The sequence below is a fragment of the Mus musculus genome, chromosome 10, assembly GCF_000001635.26.
Source record: "Mus musculus strain C57BL/6J chromosome 10, GRCm38.p6 C57BL/6J".
NCBI classification, from domain to species: Eukaryota; Metazoa; Chordata; class Mammalia; order Rodentia; family Muridae; genus Mus; species Mus musculus.
The window spans coordinates 67982134-68001153 of NC_000076.6; the positions used below are offsets into that span (position 1 = coordinate 67982134).

At 45.0% G+C, this 19020-nt stretch overlaps 1 protein-coding gene across 4 annotated transcripts in view; it reads left to right on the top strand.

Annotated features, from left to right (window-relative positions):
* The window catches only part of Rtkn2 (rhotekin 2), a 78864-nt gene that overhangs the window by 2568 nt on the left and 57276 nt on the right, over positions 1-19020 (top strand). For 3 of the 4 annotated variants that reach the window (XR_003948599.1, XR_003948600.1, NM_001359318.1), the window contains exons 2-3: positions 5174-5379; positions 15432-15490. Coding sequence is in view for 2 of the 4 variants with exons in the window: in NM_001359318.1 (NP_001346247.1) it covers positions 5174-5379; positions 15432-15490 (265 nt within the window). In the remaining 2 variants the exon portion in view is untranslated. The remainder of the gene's footprint in view (positions 1-5173; positions 5380-15431; positions 15491-19020) is intronic. The other variant, NM_001359319.1, reaches the window with a different exon arrangement.

Sequence of the window (19020 nt, forward strand, 5' to 3'; positions counted from 1 at the left end):
TCATGGGATATTGTTTAAGAGATGGAGATTGGGGCTGGTGAGATAGCTCCTGAGGTAAACACGCTTGCTTCACATGGTGGGGACCTGAGCTGGAGAGAGGGGACACCACGCCTCAAAGTTGCTGTCTGACTACTACATAAATACCATGGTATGGCAACTATCTGTGTGCATACATACATGCACTCACACACACAGCCTGTACTTGTGTACACACACCTTACACATACACACAGGCACACACGATAATAACAACAACAATAATCATTTAATTAAATATTCTAGAAGCAAACATACTGTATATAAACAGCCTTTCATTTTCTTCGCCTACCCCTGGTCTTTTTACCAACATGTCATAGTTACAGTTGCTAGGTGAGTAGTAGTTTTGGTCAGAATTACTTACAGTATGGCTTCTGTCTTGTTTCACCAAGCCCCCATCCCTGCTTGCAACTGTAAAAGTCACCTCTCAGGATGGGCAGTGAGGCCCATTCTCTGCCTTTTTGTGCAGTTCTGGATCTTAAAACTGTCCAAATGTCTCTCTTCCATATCCTAGATTGCCAGCTTTGTAAGTTTTACCTTTTTGTGGCATTCGAGATAAAATCCAGCCCCCTTCCCCCCCCCCCGCCTTTTAGAGAAGCCTTGCACTGCTGAACTATACCCAGCTCTAAAGCCTCTTCTGTATGCAGATGCAGGCGTGTGCAGAGTTATTCTCATCTGGGCACGTACGTAGGGAGGGCAGAGGGCAGCTTCGTTTATTCCTTTATTGTTTTCCACTTTGTTTGTTTGTTTGTTTTTTGGAGACAAGGTCTTGCTGTGTAGCCCCTGGCTGGCCTGGAACTCAGGAACTAGAGGAGGCTGGTATGGAGTCACAGAGATCTGCCTGCCTCTGCCACCCCTGTGCTGAGATTAAAGGTGAGAGAGAGAGAGAGTGAGAGAGACAGACAGACAGACAGACAGTATTTCTTTTTGAACCTGCAGCTTTCCATATTTGCTAGACTGACTGCCAGTACCCCCCAGGGTCTGTCTGCCTTCACCTCCCCAGCCCTGAGGTTACAGCCCAGACGCCACGGTGCCTGCTTTTCTGTGGACACTCAGGTCCTTGTGCTTGCACAGTGAGCATCTCCCCAACTCCCCATTTCTACTCTTACTTATCTTAAACATTTATTTTTATTTATGTATTTATATGGGTGTGTACATGAGTGTGGGGTACCAGGAGAAGGCGTTGGGTCCCCTGGAGCAGGACTCATAGTTGTTTGTGAGCTGCATGCTGTGGGTGCTGGAAACTGAACTCATATTCAATGGAAGAACAGCAAGTATTCCCACTGAGCTGTCTGTCCAGCCCCTATCTCCTACTTTTAAAGGGTCCAGCTATTCTGTTTTTAGCTTTGTTCCGTCCATTCTGTCTTTTTTTTTTTTTTTTTTTTTTTTTTTTGGTTTTTCGAGACAGGGTTTCTCTGTATAGCCCTGGTTGTCCTGGAACTCACTTTGTAGACCAGACTAGCCTCGAACTCAGAAATCCGCTTGCCTCTGCCTCCCAAGTGCTGGGATTAAAGGCATGCACCATCACTGCCCGGCTCCGTCTTAGCTCTTAACTTTTACTATTAACCATACCAGGACAGTGACACAGGTTTCTGTTTGACCTGATGGAACCCCGAGAAAGGAGATTGCTAACCCACTCACTCTGGGGACTCGTTCTTCAATGGTGCAGCAGGATGCATGCGGGGCAGCTTTTCTTATTGGCCACAGTCATCCTTAACTCTGCCTGGCTGTGCTCTGTGGTCTGGGCTGTAACAGTAATGATTTTAGCTCTTCAGTCCTCTTGGAGGCCAGTCAACATGACTGCATGCCCAGCGGGCGCCCCCTCCTTTCCAGATCCTTATTCACACTGGATGGCCCGAGACAGCAACTTCTCCCCAGCAGTACCATGCACACCTACTAAGTAAAGACTAATTCTCTTGCTCTTTAAACAGTTCCTTGCCTAAGGCTGCTTAGTTTTGCTGGTCAGAGGTTTTCTTCTCCCGGGCAGGGTGGATGTGTGCCGACAGGTTGTGTGGTCAGCATAAGCTTTCGGCAGCAGTGGACACTGTTAACTGAATGTATTCAAAGACAATGCAGATGTAGCGCTTAGTAGGCAGTTCACCCTGCAGCCTCAGCCCTCTCTCACTTGCTCGACTAGCTTTGACAAAGGAGTCAGGATCCTAGTCTATAGCGCATCTAAGCTGAAGTGGGTAAGAGGCCACTATCTTTTAAGTTTCTCAACTCTGCCACTGTGGCTGGAAAGCAGCCAGAGCCAGTATGAGCTAGTTGTGATTCAATCCGGCTTTTTTTACGAGCTGGTGTGATTCAGGACAACTTTATTTACAAAATCACACATGGACCAGACCACAGTTCACTAACTCTCGCAGTAAAGGGTGGAATTCTAGAAATAGCTTCTGCATATGCCTTATTTCCTTAAGGGACGTTAACTTAGTCTCATGCGTAAGCTTTTGTTTGTTTTGATTTAAGACTTTGAGGTTCTTATCCCTTCCATTTCCCAATCCTCTGTAATCACCGAAGTCTTTTTCAGCTGGGGAAGAAAATGCACTTCCCAGATAGATGGAGGCCCTGAAGCCCAGGCTAATGTGTAGTGTGGCCGTGGCCCCCTGCTGGTTACTTCAGGTTATTGCAACCTTAAATCTTTGGATTTCACTGTCCACAGTAGCAGTCCACCTGCTATTTTGAACGCTAGAGTGGTGGTTCTCAACCTTCCTAACGCTGCGACGCTTTAATACAGTGCCTCACATTGAGATGACAACCCCCCCCCAGTGTAAAATAATTTTGTTGCTACTTCAGAACTGTCATTTGGCTACCGTTATGAATTGGTATAAAAAAAATGAACAAAATACCTGATATGTGACCCCCAAAGGGGTCTCCACCCCACATTAGAAGACCGTTTAAAAAAATGCTCTTCCCGTCTCCAAAGACCTAATTGGATGGGTCAGGAACTTTAATAAGGTTCTTTCCGTGTGCCTCAGTTGGTTCTCGGATGTAGCCAGCTTTTCAGAACCTCTGCGCCAGCTCAATCAGCTGTCTCGTTGCTTCGTTTAAAAGGCAAAGCTGAACTCCGAGGCACCAGATGGCATTTATTTATATTGGCTCTGTGGGGTAAAGCGGCTCATCCCAGCTTCCAGTCGCTCCCGGTGTGCACTTACCAGCGCTAACCAGCCTGCCGCCGTCTACCGTCTATCACTGTAGACATGTGGGTCACGTAGATGGTTCTTAGAACTGATTGCTGATGATGTGAAAGGAGAAACGACATTGGGGCTTGCAAGTCATCCATAGATGACGTCGGAGTTGGTGGAAGGCAGTCATGGTCAAAGAAAGGAGTGCAGCAAGGGACAGCGTTGGTAGAGTACCCCAGCTTGAGTCAGCACATACTACATGACAAGGTTAGCCTGTGACGATTCCATGTTGTGGTAACAGAAGGTAATTAAACAGATCTGTTCTCTCATGTGAATAGCTCAGCCGATTAGGCTTGGAGAGTCAAGTCAAACCATCTAACATTTTGCTTTCGGGGGTAACCGCCATAGACTCTCAACTCTCCTAACCCTCTTCTCTTCCTTTTGAAATGATTGTCCTTTTAATCCTTGACACTTATTAGATCCTATCCACATTTTTAAATTGAATTTCGGTACAAAGAAAAAGTAATAGGTTTTTTTTTGTTTTTTGTATTTTGTTTTTAAACCTCTGAAGCCAGGATTGTCGCTTAGAAATAGACACGCGTGGGTTCTGTGCCCGTTCATAAAGAGGCCTCTGTGGCTTCTAATGTTTACAAAGTTTCTGGGAGTGAACAGAGGACTTTGCATCTGGTGTGTAGACTTTTAATGGTACGAATGAGACTTGTATATTGAGTGAGGCCATCATGCAGTCACTAAATAGAAAAAGACCAAGACCCAGAACTAAGCTACAAAGAAATTTCTTGGTGACTCCAAAATAAACATGGCCAGAGATGAGTCTCTGTCCCGGCAGCTGAGGCCTCTGGCGATTTCCAGGCATATCAGAGCCACCTGTGGCTCTCATGATCTGTGCATGTGTGTAGTGTGCTGCTTACAGTTGTTAAGGTGGTGGTGGCAGCCGGGGTGGGGGTGGGGGTTATATGCACATGTGTAGAAAAAGAGGGTCCTGGGTCCCCTGGAACTGATATTACATGCAATTTTGAACTGCTGGATGTACGCGCTGGGGCCCGAACCCTGGTCCACTAGATGAGCATCAAGTATTCTGTTCTTAATTGCTGAGTCGTCATTCTTATTCACCCGCTGCTTATTCTGTATTTCTTAAGGCTGTCTAACAAATGACCCACAAATCCCCTCCCCACCCCCAGTTCCAGAGATTGACAGTACCCCACCCCCACCTCTGCAGGCCCTCAGGAACACCCCTTCCATGACCCCTTTAGGCTCTGGCTACTGGGATCAACCTGTTGTGTTCCATCTCTGTCTTCACATGGCCTCCTCGTGTATCTGTCGTCATAGGGCTCTGTCTCTGTCTCTCTGTCTCTGTCTCTAACTCTGTATCTCTCTGTGTGTTTGTGTGTCTTGTGTGTGTGTTCATATGACCAGTCCTGTTTGTGAGTCTTCTTGTAGCCCCTTTGGGTCTACATCTATATGTGGCCTCTCTGTATGTGTCCGTTATCTTTATGTGGCCTCTGTGTTTCTGTGTCTTTTCGTGGCCTCTCTGTGGGTCTGTGTATTTTTGTAGCCTTCTCTCTCTCTGTGGGTCTGTGTCTCTTCCTGGCCTTATTAAAATTTGAGACCCATTCTACTCCATTGTGACCCCATTGTAATTAATAACACGGGAAATTCTGTATCCAAATAAGGGCCCACTCAAGGGTCAAATATGGATTTTGAGAGCTCTGTTAAGCTAACGGAGGTTATGGTAGCAAGATGTTCTTCTCATCTTTGTTTCTTTTCCTTTTAGCCAGTAAATTGAAAAGAGTTCCTAATAATGCAAGAAACTTGAGAATCTTGCAAATAGCTTTTGCAAATGGCTGTATTTGTTTCACTCTGGGAAGCTTGGTTTCATCCTCAGAATGGTATAAAAAAAAACAAACAAACAATGTCTACTACGTTTCCCACCCTCTGCCTGTCTTAATCGTAGTTCTAGACTCTTGCAACCTCTTACGGAGGATTCTCTATTCCAGGACTGCAGCATCCGAGAGAAAATAGACTTAGAGATCCGCATGCGAGAAGGAATATGGAAGCTGCTCTCGCTGAGTACGAAAAAAGACCAAGTTTTGCATGCAGTTAAGAACCTCATGGTGTGCAGTGCTCGGATCCAGGCGTACACGGCAGAGCTGCAGAAGTCAAAAGAAGAGATTGCAAATCAAACCGGAGCACGGTTAGTGCTGTGAGTCGCCTTTGCTTTAGCGAACTTTAGCATTCTTAGGCATTTGAACAGAAAACATGACATAATTTAAGTGTAAAAAACAAACAAACAAACAAACAAACAAACAAAATGTCAGGACACCAAACTGTTTAAAGGCCAACATGGGAGTGCCAGCTGATGTCACAGTTGTGTGGACAGCAGGGCTCAAAGGGAACTCTCTTCCATTGAGCTGGTTAAGGTGCGAAGCTCTTTCACTAGAAAGTGAAAGTGTGTTAGGAGAAAAGGATGGGGAGGGTCTTTTCAAGAAGAAAGGACAGAGGCCAAGAGTGGAGTCCACGGAGAAGTGTCTCTGAGAAATTAATTGCTGGTGCTGGAGAGGTGGTTCAGTGGTTAAGGGCACTGGCTGCTCTTGCAGAGGATCTGGGTTTAGTTTGTAGCACTTCTATGGCGGCTCATAACCATCAGTAACTCCAATACTGGGGGATCTTCTGCCCTCCTCTGTCTTCCTCTGGGCTCCTGGCACACACATGGTGCCCCTGCATACACACAAAGCATCCATACATGGAAAATTAAGATAACTCTTAAAAAAATTAATTGCTTAAAAACGGACAAAATCAGTCCCTTATAGATGTGCTATTTGTACTAAGAATAACAGCAGCTTAAGTAAATCGAGTTGAGTGGGCCACAGATGACAAACATATAAATGGAAGGGACTTAAAATAGACCGCCCAGCCCTTCCTATGGTGAGCCAGTTCCAGAGAAGGGAGTGGTGCTCCCAGAAGGGTTGCCAACTATAGTCCCAGTTAGGGCTTGCTGCTGAGTTTCAGGTCCTGTGGTCCCTGTCACTCCATATCAGCCTTGTGGGATTGATGTAGCATTTGTGTGTCACATTGTATCCCATTTCACAGGCAGGGCCAAGCCCCACCTGGGCCTTGGGTGAATGGATCCAGAGGCTTGACTTCAGTGTGTCTCCGTATAGCCTCTGTCTCTCTGGTCTGTTTGTAGTTCTGGTACAAGGGGGAAAGTTTCTCTCTGTACTTTATTGGTCATTGGGTGGGGCACTGTGTCCCTCCATGAAATTCTGTACAAGTAAGGTACAGGCCTGTCAGAGAAGGTTTCTGTAAACGGAAAACAGAAATAGGGTTGTGATGCAGCAGATCTAGATGCAAAGCGGCCACTTTGTCAGCGGCCTTACCTTACTGTAAATGCCGACCCTTATGCTTAGTCCTTTTGTTGCAGGTGCATTGTGTGTGTGGGGGGGATGGAGGGTGATAAGGTAACTCTCTATGTGGGCATTATGCACACACACACACACATACATATATATATATATATACATATACATATATATACATATATATACACACACATATACACATGCATACACATATACATATATACATATATACATGTATACATATATACATATACATATATACATAACACACATATACATATATATACACATATACACATACACATAAAAACACACATATACATACATACACAAACATACATACATACCTATATATACATATACACATGTATACACATACATGCATGCACACATAATACCTACATATACACATATACATACATATACACATGTATACATACAAATATACATGCATACACATATATACACATGCATATACACATACATATATACATATGTCTAATGAAATGCTTTAGTACTCAACAAATCTATTTTTTTGTGTTCTATGTCCTGTCATTAGTAATAAAATTATCCCAGTATCCCTGTGTAGGAAGACATTTGGAGGCTGATGTTCCTAAGCCGGGCCATAGGTCAGGCGAGGATGTGATATGAGTCAGGAGCTATGTCAAAGTTGGATACTGACAGCTTGTTGCACAGCAGAATATTTGTTTGAGACAAAGTTTGTGCATCTAGAATGGTAAAGTTTGTTTTATAAGGCCCAGCTTTTATGAGGATAGTGAGGAATCACGTAAATGGCAAAATTTGAGGTCCCTTGATTTAAGGGACCAGGCATTCACTATTATGCTGTTCCTCTAGTAGCCTTCTGGGACCACTGTTTACCGCTTCTTCAGCATTTGTAATGAATTGTGAGTTTAACGTTTTGTGAGCTTGGCACCTTAGCTTTTCTGGAGTGATGACTTACAGTGATATCAAGGAAGTCTCACCCATATTAGATTTAGCCAAGATAGGGTGGGGGGGATCTGAGACTCTAAGCTGGAAATGCACACAAATTTCTGTTTTATTTTTTCCCCTCACAAATGAAAATATCTTCTGTGCGTATACATAAGTATATCCTCATAAGTATATATGAAAGCCTTACAGCGGTTTCCTAGGGATTTAAAATGATTCCTGACTCTTCCGTGTGACCCATTTGTTTATGCCTCCCTTTGTATCTGCAGGTAGAGCCTGAAGCTGCTGAGCAAATATAACAAGAATTACAGTACTTGCTTTCTTCCTGGGTAAACATCATTGTGGGCTAGAGAGAGTCCTCCCATTAGCGTCTTTAGCTCCTTAAGAAAAGTGACACAGGCTCTACCATCTGACACCTCAGGTTCAGCAAGCACCTGTTACTTGCACAAGCTTCGTAAGCACTCTGCTTGGATGTCCCTGTTTGAAGAACACAGGGTGACAGTGTGCCATCTCAGGCCAACCTAAGAATCTGTAGCAAATGTGTTGTCCTTGAAGAACCAGAATTCCGTTCCTTTGTTTAGTCTTTGAGGGAGACAAAAAAGCTTTAGTATATATTTACACATACATGTCGGTTAAAATACACATGTATGTATATAGTACTGACGACTAAAATGCCCTTTAATGAAGACATCAGTCTAATTCTTCCAAACTTTTACAATAAAATACCAAAAAAATTATTATAGACTGTTTACTTTAGGCCAGTGGTTCTCAACCTTCCTAACACTGTGGCCCTTTAATACAGTTCCTCATGTTGTGGAGACCCCCAACCATAAAACGAGTCTCGTTGCTACTTCATAACTGTCATTTTGCTACTGTTATGGATAGTGATGTAAATACTCTGTTTCCTAGTGGTCCTTGGGTTTGGGTCGCGACCCACAGGTTGAGAACCACCGACGATGTAGGCCCGAAAAGCGCAGAATCAGATCAGTGCGCAGCCGAGGAGCCTCTGACGGAAACTGGCTCTCGTGGATTGAAGGAATCAGTCCCACCAGGTGAGGGGAGTGATGAAACTGCTCCCCCCAAAACCAATTGCAAAGGGAAGCTTAGAGTGAAGGATTGCGCTGCAGAGGATAGAGAAAAAGATGCACTTGGTTGACGCCCATGCAGGGGTTTGTTAGTAGAAGGTCTAGACCACCAGCCAAGGTGTGGGGCTGACCGCGGGAGCATTGTGCTGCCTGCCTTCATTAAACATCTGGAAACCAGGATTGTTAAGACTGGTCACATAGTGCTCACAGAGCTAGGCCAGAGACCTAGGGGACTTCAAAGGCTTTGTATACGCCCAACCCCCATTCCCATACCCTTTTCCGCCAGAAACCACCTTTCCTTCTTTCTACCCCACCAGGCTGTCAAGTGATGACTACGTTTAATGTGTATCTTTTTAAAATACCCCCTTGTACCATTTTATGTTCAGCCAAAAGAAGTCACGGTAAGCCAGTGTTTGGGGAGACTGTATAGAAGCAGGGGATTTTTAAAGACCAATGGTTAAGAACAGGGAGGCACAGAAGCAGCAGTGATCTAGTAGGTAATGAAAGAGTTCCTCTTGTGTTTGATTTTAAAGAGAGGAGCTCTGGGTGTAAACCTGGCTGGCCTACATCCTGCTGTGTAGACCAGGCTGGCCCTGAACTCATGGCGTCCCATTTGCCTCTTGACTCCCTGGTGCTGAGATTACAGGCGTGTGCCACCATGCACGAAATCACTTTCTAAAAAGATGTACTTTGGGCTGGCGAGATGGCTCAGTGGCTCTTCTGAAGGTCCTGAGTTCAAATCCCAGCAACCACATGGTGGCTCACAACCATCTGTAACGAAATCTGATGCCCTCTTCTGGAGTATCTGAGGACAGCTACAGTGTACTTACATATAATAAACAAATAAATCTTTTAAAAAAAAGATGTGCTTTATTTTTAATTATGTATAGGTTTGTGTATGGATGCCCTTGGCAACCACAAAAGGGGTACCAGACCTCCTAGAGCTGAAACTACAGGCTGTTGTGAGCATCCTCACCCCCGGTGGCAGGTGCTGGGAACGTGGCTCCAGTTCTCTGCAAGAATAGCACTTTCTCTCCACTGAGCCATCTCCCTAGCCCCTGAAATGATTAGAAAGGAGGGTGTTACAGCCTATTCAATCACACTGAACCCTGAGAGCGTGTTTACTGGAAAAACCTGTTTCTTGTGATGTAGTATAGCCTTGGCACACTCCTTTAATCCCACTCTGGCTGGGATACAGACACACCCTTAGCGCACACCTTTAATCCCAAACAATGAAGGTAAAGTTAGTTTGTAGAAGGAGACACCCATGTTTGAAAGTGATGTCTAATTGAGTGGCAGACAAAGTGATGAATCAGAGAAAGATTTGACAGAATGGGATATACTCAACTCTCAGGAGAACAGAGAGGAAAGGGAAGCTACTTAGGAGAGCCGTGTAGACAAGAGAGAAGGTTTTACCAGGGCCGTTGTACAGAGACAGGTTGGCGAGAGAGAACATACTAGACACAGGTGAAGACAAAACAAGCCAGAGAGTGAGAAGGAGCCAGAAGAACAGAACAGGTTGAGGCCAAGCAGAGCAATTCAGGAGAAGCCGAGAGAAGCCAGATTGAATCAGTCAGCTTGGAGAGGCTTTTCAGCCAGAACAGCTGTCCGAGCAGCCAGAGCTCAGAAAGCTCGAAAGGCGGCGCTAATGCAGCAGTAAGACTCAGAGGCTGAAAACATTCTAGGCCTAGATAAAATTGTACGGATGCTAGACGCTTCCAGGACTAGGCTTCAACCGAATGCAGACGGAGGCAGTAAGTCTTGAAGAGGACAATACTTCAGGAGAATAGAAGTTACATTTACAGGAGGGGATGAGAGCCAGTGGATGAGTTTCTCAGGGGCTTGCTCCTAGCTCTTCACTTCAAGGGTTCTGTCTCGTGAACTGCCATCTGATGAAAACCTGGTTATCTCACTTCGTTAGAGCCTTTGAAAGCCAGGGCTCCGGGACACCTCCGCCTGTGCACATCAGTTTAATGCCTGTCTGCTGGACAAGTTGGGCTTTTATGCCCTGCTCCGAAGAACTGACGGCAGAAACTAGTCACTCCACAGTTACAGGAGGAGGAAGCTATTTGCCCAGTGAAAATTAAGACTCACTTCAAGAGCGGTTAGCCGCTGCTTCTCCTTGTTACTCTCTCTCGTGTTCAAGGTTTTAACTACCTACTATTGCTCACAGCGTCCCTGCTGCCTTTTTTTAAAAATACACTTGTTTATCATAAACTCTTTCATAGATAAACATCCGTGTGTGCTTACTTAGTCGGCCGCTAATCTCTTGGCATGTGAGCTTATCCACGGCCTTCTCTCTGTGCATATAAACACACATTGTTCCATTGAGCCATGTGAACATGAGTTGCAAACAGGACAGGTGCATCTTAGTGGCTTGGCAGTCATCTGTCTCTAAGAATATTCTTCTGTGTAGTCAATATATGAGTACATGCAAAATGTTACTAATTTTGTAATTTTCTATATCCACTCCTTATCTAATTGCTCACAAATCTCTCATAGTTTTGGGTTATTGTTTTGTTTGTTTGTTTGTTTATTTGTTTTTTGAGACAAGGTTTCTCTGTGTAGCCCTGGCTACCTTTCTCTCTGTAGACCAGGGCAGCTTGGAACTCACAGAAATCCGCTTGCCTTTGTCTCCCTAGTGCTAGGATTAAAGGGGTGCTTCACCCCTACTCAGCTGTAGTTTTTTTTTAACCACTAGAATTTGATTAATAGAGTTTCATGTAGTGTGTCTGGTTATGTCCCTTCGGCTTATAATGAACCTTTTCTAAAATTTCGTTGTCATTAATGCTTTGAAGAGTCTAGACATTTAAAGCCCTTGAAATATTCTACGGTCTACGCCGGTTTGGTAGTTTCCTTAAGTTGTCCTCCAGTCTTCTCCATATTCTCTGTTTCTCACTGTAGCTGGAAGTCGAATTTAGAGTCCTACGGAATTGAACCTGTGGCCTTGCCCACGGTAGGTACATTCCCTACCTCTGTCAGATTGAACCCTTCACACTTGGACTTGGGATTTTCCTACATTAACCACCACTGTCCACTGCCAAGAAAAACGAACTTCTCCCATGAGCTTTGAGAGGGCACTGATTTGGCACAGAGGGATGAGAATTCCGGGGCCACTTGACACTATCTATCCATTTAGCAGAATAGAAGTAGTCTCGCTGCTGGCAACCACGAGCTCCTGAGTAGTGGGTCCATGAGCAGACTTACAGTGCCAGGCATGCTTCTCCTCTTGGGGAGCAGGCATTAAATGGAGCAGGAGGTAGTTGGTTACCCCCATAACCTTTATCCCCATTAACACCCATGCTACTTGGACCCTGTGAGTTTATATTCCTACACTAGACATTGTTATAGCTCACTGGGTTCACAGCCGGCTAAGACCTGTTTCTTTGACTTGTAGAAATGTTTCAGTTTAGAAAAAGAACTGAAAATTTTATCTAATTTTTTAATCTAATTGTTATTATTATTATTTTTATCTAAGAGCTCTTGCCACATACACAGACCCTGGCTGGTCTTCTGTGACTGTCCTGTCTGATCTCTTGACCCTCCGCCCGGCATGTTTGTTTGATACTTTATCTTCTCGCCAGCTGCATTCCCAGTTTGCCTTTTAATGTTGATTTCAGAACCGAGTTACCCCTCCTAGCTCCGGTTCCTCATCCTTCCTTCTGACTGGGCATCTGCCTGTGGTTCATCCTTCCATCTGGAGGTTTGCGTTTTAGATCCGTGCAGTCACGTGCAAGGGCCTGTTTCACAGCACACGCGTCGTGCTGGAGTATTGCATTCGAGTCTTGTTATTTTCTCGTTTATGAAGGTGTGGCTGCCAGAATGTTTTCTCAGCTGATTCTCTACTCCAGAGTGGCTTCGTATGGATATGAGGGTCTCTTTTTTTGGAGTTTAGTATTGTTCATCGTGATTTAGTGACATTTTCCTGGACTAAGATGTGGCGGTATAAGTGGGTCATTGCTGGAAGAGTGTCCTTGGTTTTTTATAGGATAGTGTTTTTGTTTTTAAAGCAGGGGACCATACCTTTAATAATGATGCTTTTTTGGGACATTGATTGGTTGGTTTTCTGGTACTTGGTATGACTCTATTTCTTGGGGTTCTTAAGGGTAACTAACTTCTTTTTATTTCCATGTGAAACTTCCACTGCAGAGTGCCTCTGTCCTCTACAGCATTAACAATTATTGAACCTAAGTGGTCTTCAACTCCCCCCTCCCCCCACCCCGATCTAGTGCTATGGTCTTCCCCAAGCTTTGGGCACACTGTCTTCTCTCCCAGGCTAGCGTAACATTAGCTAATGGTCGCCCCACTCTATGGGGTGAGGTCTCCAGGAGCTGGCTTCCCCATCTTCCAAAGATTAGTGGCACTTTGGGCGGCCTCTCTGTTTTCTGGCTGTGGTGCTGGAGCAGGCTACAGGAGGCCTTGCTTTTCTTGTTGATATGAATGAAGGCTTTGGTGGGATGTGTAGAGAAAGTCTTAGATGAGGTATCACGGGAACCGGGAGTTAGACCCTGATCACATTAGCAAGTGTAATTTCTATCTAAACCTACGCTCATCCCTAGAGCCAAAACATCAATGCTCACAACATGGTGCCTGTGTTCGACATGTTAAAGAAGTCCACAGGCGCGTTAGAATTGTTACTTTATTCGGCAGCTGCGTGAGCTAACGAGATATGCCCCTTCTCCTAGGGTGGATGCAGTCGGAAGGACAGCAACTCACTAATAAGGGAAGTTGTAATTGATGAAAGAAGCCCAAAGCTTGAGTCTAGGTGTGCTACTTGCTCCATTCCACGCATGCGTGCTTCCCGCCCTCTCAGACGCAGTCCCAGAAGCCCGGTGGCCGTGGCCAGGAGGCGAGGTAGTGGGTGGGGCGCTCCCTCACGCATAGCATCCTCCTCCACACTCAGGAACTTGCATATCAGCACTGCCCTCTGTCAGCCCCCCATCCCCCACCCCAGCTGGCCCATCTCTTCTCCGCTCTTAGGTCTGAAATATTTTATTTGGCTTTGTAATAATAATAATAATAATAATAATAATAATAATAATAATAATAGTTAGAGTCACTTATAGGATTTAATTATGTGTGTCATTCAACATAATTGTGAGTTTTTAACAGAGCCGAGATAACATTGTAAGTTGGATGTGACTGCAGTCTTCACACTCCAGCCTGCTACTTTATCGCTTTATCGCTTACGGACTCTCAGTTAAAATAAGAAAGAGCCTAGCAGGGAAGTAAAAATCCTGTACTTGTAGTAGTTCTATAACGAAACGTGTATTTAAAGCCGTTGCTGAATTTATTTCCTAAATTGTAGATGGTTTGGTGTCTGTGAGGGGGGCTGACTATATCACATGTGGGATGTAATCTAGGATATCATGAAGCTATTACTACCATAGTTTTAGGGTGATTTTAAATTCTGCACTATGGATTTTTTGAGATTTAGTTTTCACCTATTTGCATAAAAGGTGGAGGGGTTTATAATCTGCCTTCAAATTACAGAATACCATTCAGAATCCTCTTGCTGTTTCATTAAGAGCAAAGTAAAATATTGTTGCCATTATGCTATTTATTGTTACAGTGCACTAATTTTGGCACAGAAATGGCTGTTTAAAAATCCCCATATGGAACAATATAAAACAGGCCAATCTGTGTTTACTCAGAACATTTTCATACAGACCTTCCAGTAAGAGAGTGGCAGGCTGGCGCCCTCTGTTGATCATTTTGTGTACCTACAGGTAATTTCCTTAATTTTGTTATGTTTGTCTTTTAGGGGTTGGTTAGAGAGTTTACTCAGTTACAGTAGAATAACAGGCCCTGGATTCAGTCCTCAGCTCTGGAAAAAAAAAAAGTCTAGCATCTATGAGTCTTACACAGTACCATAAACTGGGCTGGTTTGCATAAGATACACTGTTTCATAGCTTTGCTCTATCCTCAGGTTACAAGCAAGAATATCTCTAACTTAATAAGATGACTGTACTCAGCAGTTTTTGCACCCAAAATAATATATTTTTAAAGTATTGGGATTGAAAATAACTAAAGTTCCAGAAATTCGAGGTTTGATTTTTTTTCCCATTTTTTTAAAAAGCAGACTTACTTCTTCAAATTTTATGATCAATTAGGTTTCGATTATAGTTTGAGAATATTTTTACTTAATACCTTTGCAGGAATCTGTTCTTCCTTTGTATTATGTGGGCCCTAGAGATCAAACACAGGTCCCCAGGTTAGACCACAAGTACCCACTGACCCATCTTGCCTTCCCTGGCTGTGTTTGTGAGATAGGATCTCCCTAGGTAGCATAGGCTAGCCTTGTGTGATCTTCTGGCATAAATGGTATCTCACTTTGTTTTATGCAGTGTGAATTCCCAATTGGAGGGTTGGTGTTGGCTTCCATCTTAGAATTTTCTTGAAAATGTTTTTCTGTCCCCCCTCCCCACATTCTATTCCCTCATCTTAATGTATTGTATGTTCATTCTTTGGAGCTTACAAGAAATGAGATGCCATGCCCACCTGCACATAGGAACAAAGCATAAGGTGCTTTTGAGGGTGGGTATCTTTCAGCCATAGGAAGAGCAGCCCACAGGTTGGCTGGGTAACACCAGACTCGAAAAGCCAGCGTTGCTAATGAGCCCGAAGTACAAGTTTTGTGATAAGTTGGGCATCAGAATGTAACCAGAACACGTTATTAGGAAGTGTACTAGTTTATGTACACTCAAAAGAGGGTGTCTCTGTATCTCCCTGAAAGCTAGCTAGCTGCCGACTGAACATCCTTGGAGACAAATCCTTCACATTGGTCGTTAGTATTCATAGCTACCTCTTTATTTTAAAGCTCAGCTGTTTTCGAAAGACATGATGTGTTTTTCTCTCGGCAGGGATTCGAGTTCTGAAAATAAAGAAGGAGAATCCTGCAGAGGAAAGATCGCCCTGTCAGGTATGCTGCAGTGTGTCACTGCGGGTCCCTGAATATGTTTATAGACTGACTATTATTGCAGGCCTTGTGCATTCTGTATTTCCAGCAATCCAATGTTTAGTCTAACTATTTAATCATTATGGTCTACAATTGCATGGAACTTCATGGATTGGGGAAACTCTGTCACATGCTACACACATTGTGTGGGTTTGTCTTCTCTTCAGGCACTCGAGTGAGTGGAAGGTGTGTTCAAGTCACTTGCTTGCTGTTGAGCGTTGGAGAGCTGGGCTGCAAACCCACAAGGGTTCTCTCTCTGTCATTTCCGTTTGGAAAGGCGGTTCAAGCTGCATGTTCCATGGTGGTTTGGCCCATGTTTGGCCACTGTCACTGGGCTGGGCTCCTCATGGTTGCTCAGTGAATATCAGGTAGATGACTGGCCACTTGCAGCCGGTAAAATGCAAACTGCCCCAGCCCCACCAAGTTTTCCATTCTGCCCAATTCTTTTCCTGGCTCTGTCTTCCATTACACAAGCCACGTGATTTAGGCAGATTTTTCCCCCACTTTCTCTTGTCAACAGAGGCCTTGATTGAGACACCTGATTGGGTTGTGCAATTGTTTCATTTCCTCCATTCCCTCCCATCTTTGCCTCTGCTGGAGTGGCATTTCCTGTCAGCAGAGCGAGCAGGCACCTTGCCACTAGATGGCGCTTAGGTTGTCGGTCTCAGTTTCTCCAAAATGGTAGCCCCCCACCCCTTCCGTACCAACCCCCTGCCACTAGATGGCGCTTAGGCTGTCTCATTTCTCTAAAACGGCAGCCCCCCACCCCATCCACATCCCCGGAAGAAGTGGCATGGAGATGCCACACGATTAGCATGGCTGGCTTGCAGATATCTCATCGCGACACCCTGCAAACAGCCTTGTGGCCTGAGCTGAACCCCCAGTAATAGCTGGTGTATCCCACTGGCCAGAGCAAGGTAGAGCGCCTGCTATTGTGTCCCCTGGCCTGCTGAGGGACTATTCTCTCTCTCCATCGCTCACAGCCATGGTACTGAGTTTTATTTGACCTCACTGGCAAAATTGGAGAAATTGCCCTCAGTGTGTGTGTGTGTGTGTGTGTGTGTGTGTGTGTGTGTGTCGGGGGGGGGGGCAGGGGGAGCACCTCAGAAAATTATATGAACTTCATAAAATCCTTTTGCCTGTTTTGTGGTTATTTGCGTTCACGATCAGCCTTCCACTTGTGGCTGACGTGCCCTCAGCGTGTCCTGTGTCCTGGTCTCCGTCTTGTACTTGTGGCTGACATGAGGCCCACTGCTTTGCCTGGGCCTTTTAGCTGTGGAACAGAGGACGTTTGCAGACTCCTCTCTACTGTGCCTAAATACATCCTAACATGCATAGGTAAATGCTGGAGAACTTCAGAGATTTCCCACCACCACTAAAATATTGCCCTCTTCCCTTGCTTCTAATAAGGTTCCACTCTGTAGGCGAATGGGGTAGGTGACCTGGTCAGTGAGTTCGGTGACTTAACATTGTCTGTTGTCCTGTGGAGACCGCTTGTTTACTGCCACCACGTTTAGAAGAGTCTTGAACAAAAATATTTAAGGTCAAGGATGACTTTTCGTGATCTCAGATACCTTTGGACAGAAGCCAAGGTTAGCTTTTTTTTTTTCTCCCCAAGACAATTTGAAGCCTAATTAAGGCGTGAACCCCCGGGAGATGGGACACCCGTGTCATTAGCATCATTAGCATGATTTCAGCTGACTGGACATTTTTGCAGCCCAGTTTCAGAATGTTTCTAAGATCGCGCTGTAAACAGGACAGACCTGGATTTTGAGGTTTTCACTGACCAGAGCTTCCTAACTATACAAATAACAGGTCCATCCCATCCTTCCCGCACCAGGTGATGCGGGGTGGCTGGTGTGTGTTTTCGCCTCCCAGTTCAGTGACTAGACCAAACTGGTTACCCACAAACGGTCAGCGGTTTCAGTTTTTTGTGGGTTTTTCCATCTTTCTTTCTTTTCATATGTGTACGTGCGTGTTTGCATGTGTGTGGATGTGTGTAAGTGCCTGTGCACATGCTAGGCTTCCGGAGGTTGTGGCATCCCAGTCCTGATGTCCACACTACTCATTTTGATGCAGGGCCTGTCAGTCACACCCACAGGTCCCTGGTGATGCTTAAGTCTCTAGAGCCAACTTTCTTTGGGGACCCCCTGAGGTGTCGGCCACAGCCACCGGACATGCACATGGGTTTTGCGATCCAAACTGTGGCTGTGCAGCAAGATGGCCTCCAAGCCATCGCCCCAGTCCAGTCCCTAGTACACATCAGGCCAGCTACAATGCTGTTGAGGCTGTCTTAGTTTGCCATAAAATGCCAGCAGAGACATTAAAAAAAAAAAAAAAGACAAAGGTGGACCACTGTAAGCTGAAACCCAGCTGATCATCTGCCAGAATGTAGAAGGTATTTCTGTCATTCGATGTTGGATCCTTTGCTGTCTGAAGACTGCACAGCCAACAGGGACACAGATGAGAAAGATCCCCTTACATGGAGTCGAGGCGAGGTATGGGGAAGAGCAGGATGGAACCCAAGCTGTGGGGAGGCCTGGGTCAGTGTCCTCCCATGAGCGCGTGAACAGTTAGAGCTTCGCCACCACAGCCAGGACAGCTGCGAGTGAGACGCACTGGCCACTGTGGAATGAAAGGAGCTAGGAGGCGGCCACTGTGGTCCAGCAAGAAGTGAGTTTGGACAGGCCATTAGCCGGGTTATAATTCAAACACAATGAAGACATCCGTATTAAAGTCACGGGTAAAATACCGGGGTCTTATTATGGTCAACATAAGTTAGGACTGGTTTGGAATTGTAGCTAACATAATGGCTGGAAAACAAAGCTATTGAAAAAATGGAACAGGCAGATTGGATACTTTGGAGGCTAACGAATGGCAGATGGAGATGACCTCAGGGGAGGGACTGAGACGCTGGAATTAAAGCATTCAATAGATCCCGACCGGATTTAGGAGAAATAAATAAAAGGCGGTAGTTTTTCTTCAAACCAGCAATGACTTGCTAGGGATGACAGTGGAAAAAGTGTCACTTACAGTAAAGCAGCAGCCCCCCCCCCCAAGCATTAAATATATAAGAAATAACCTTAATTAAAATACACGAGCAGGAGCAGGAGGCGAAGCTCCGTGGGAGGGTTCTTCCCAGCCCCTGGGCCTGACTTCTAGCCCTCAAACAAACAGAAAGCCAGGGTGAGAGCAAATGGTAAGGGTAAATCTGTAATGTGAAGATGAAATATTAAAAAGTTATTAGTTCCCTGGGCCAGTGAGGGCGCTCAACAGATAAAGGTGCTTGCTACCAACCCTCATGACCTCAGTCCTCCTGAGGCCCATGACTTCCACAAGTCGCCTCTGATCTCTGCACACAGGGAGACACAAAGTCTCTCTCTCTCTCTCTCTCTCTCTCTCTCTCTCTCTCTCTCTCTCTCTCTCTCTCTCTCTCTTCACATATGTGTGTGTGTGAGTATATATGTATGTGTGTGTGTGTGTGTGTGTATATA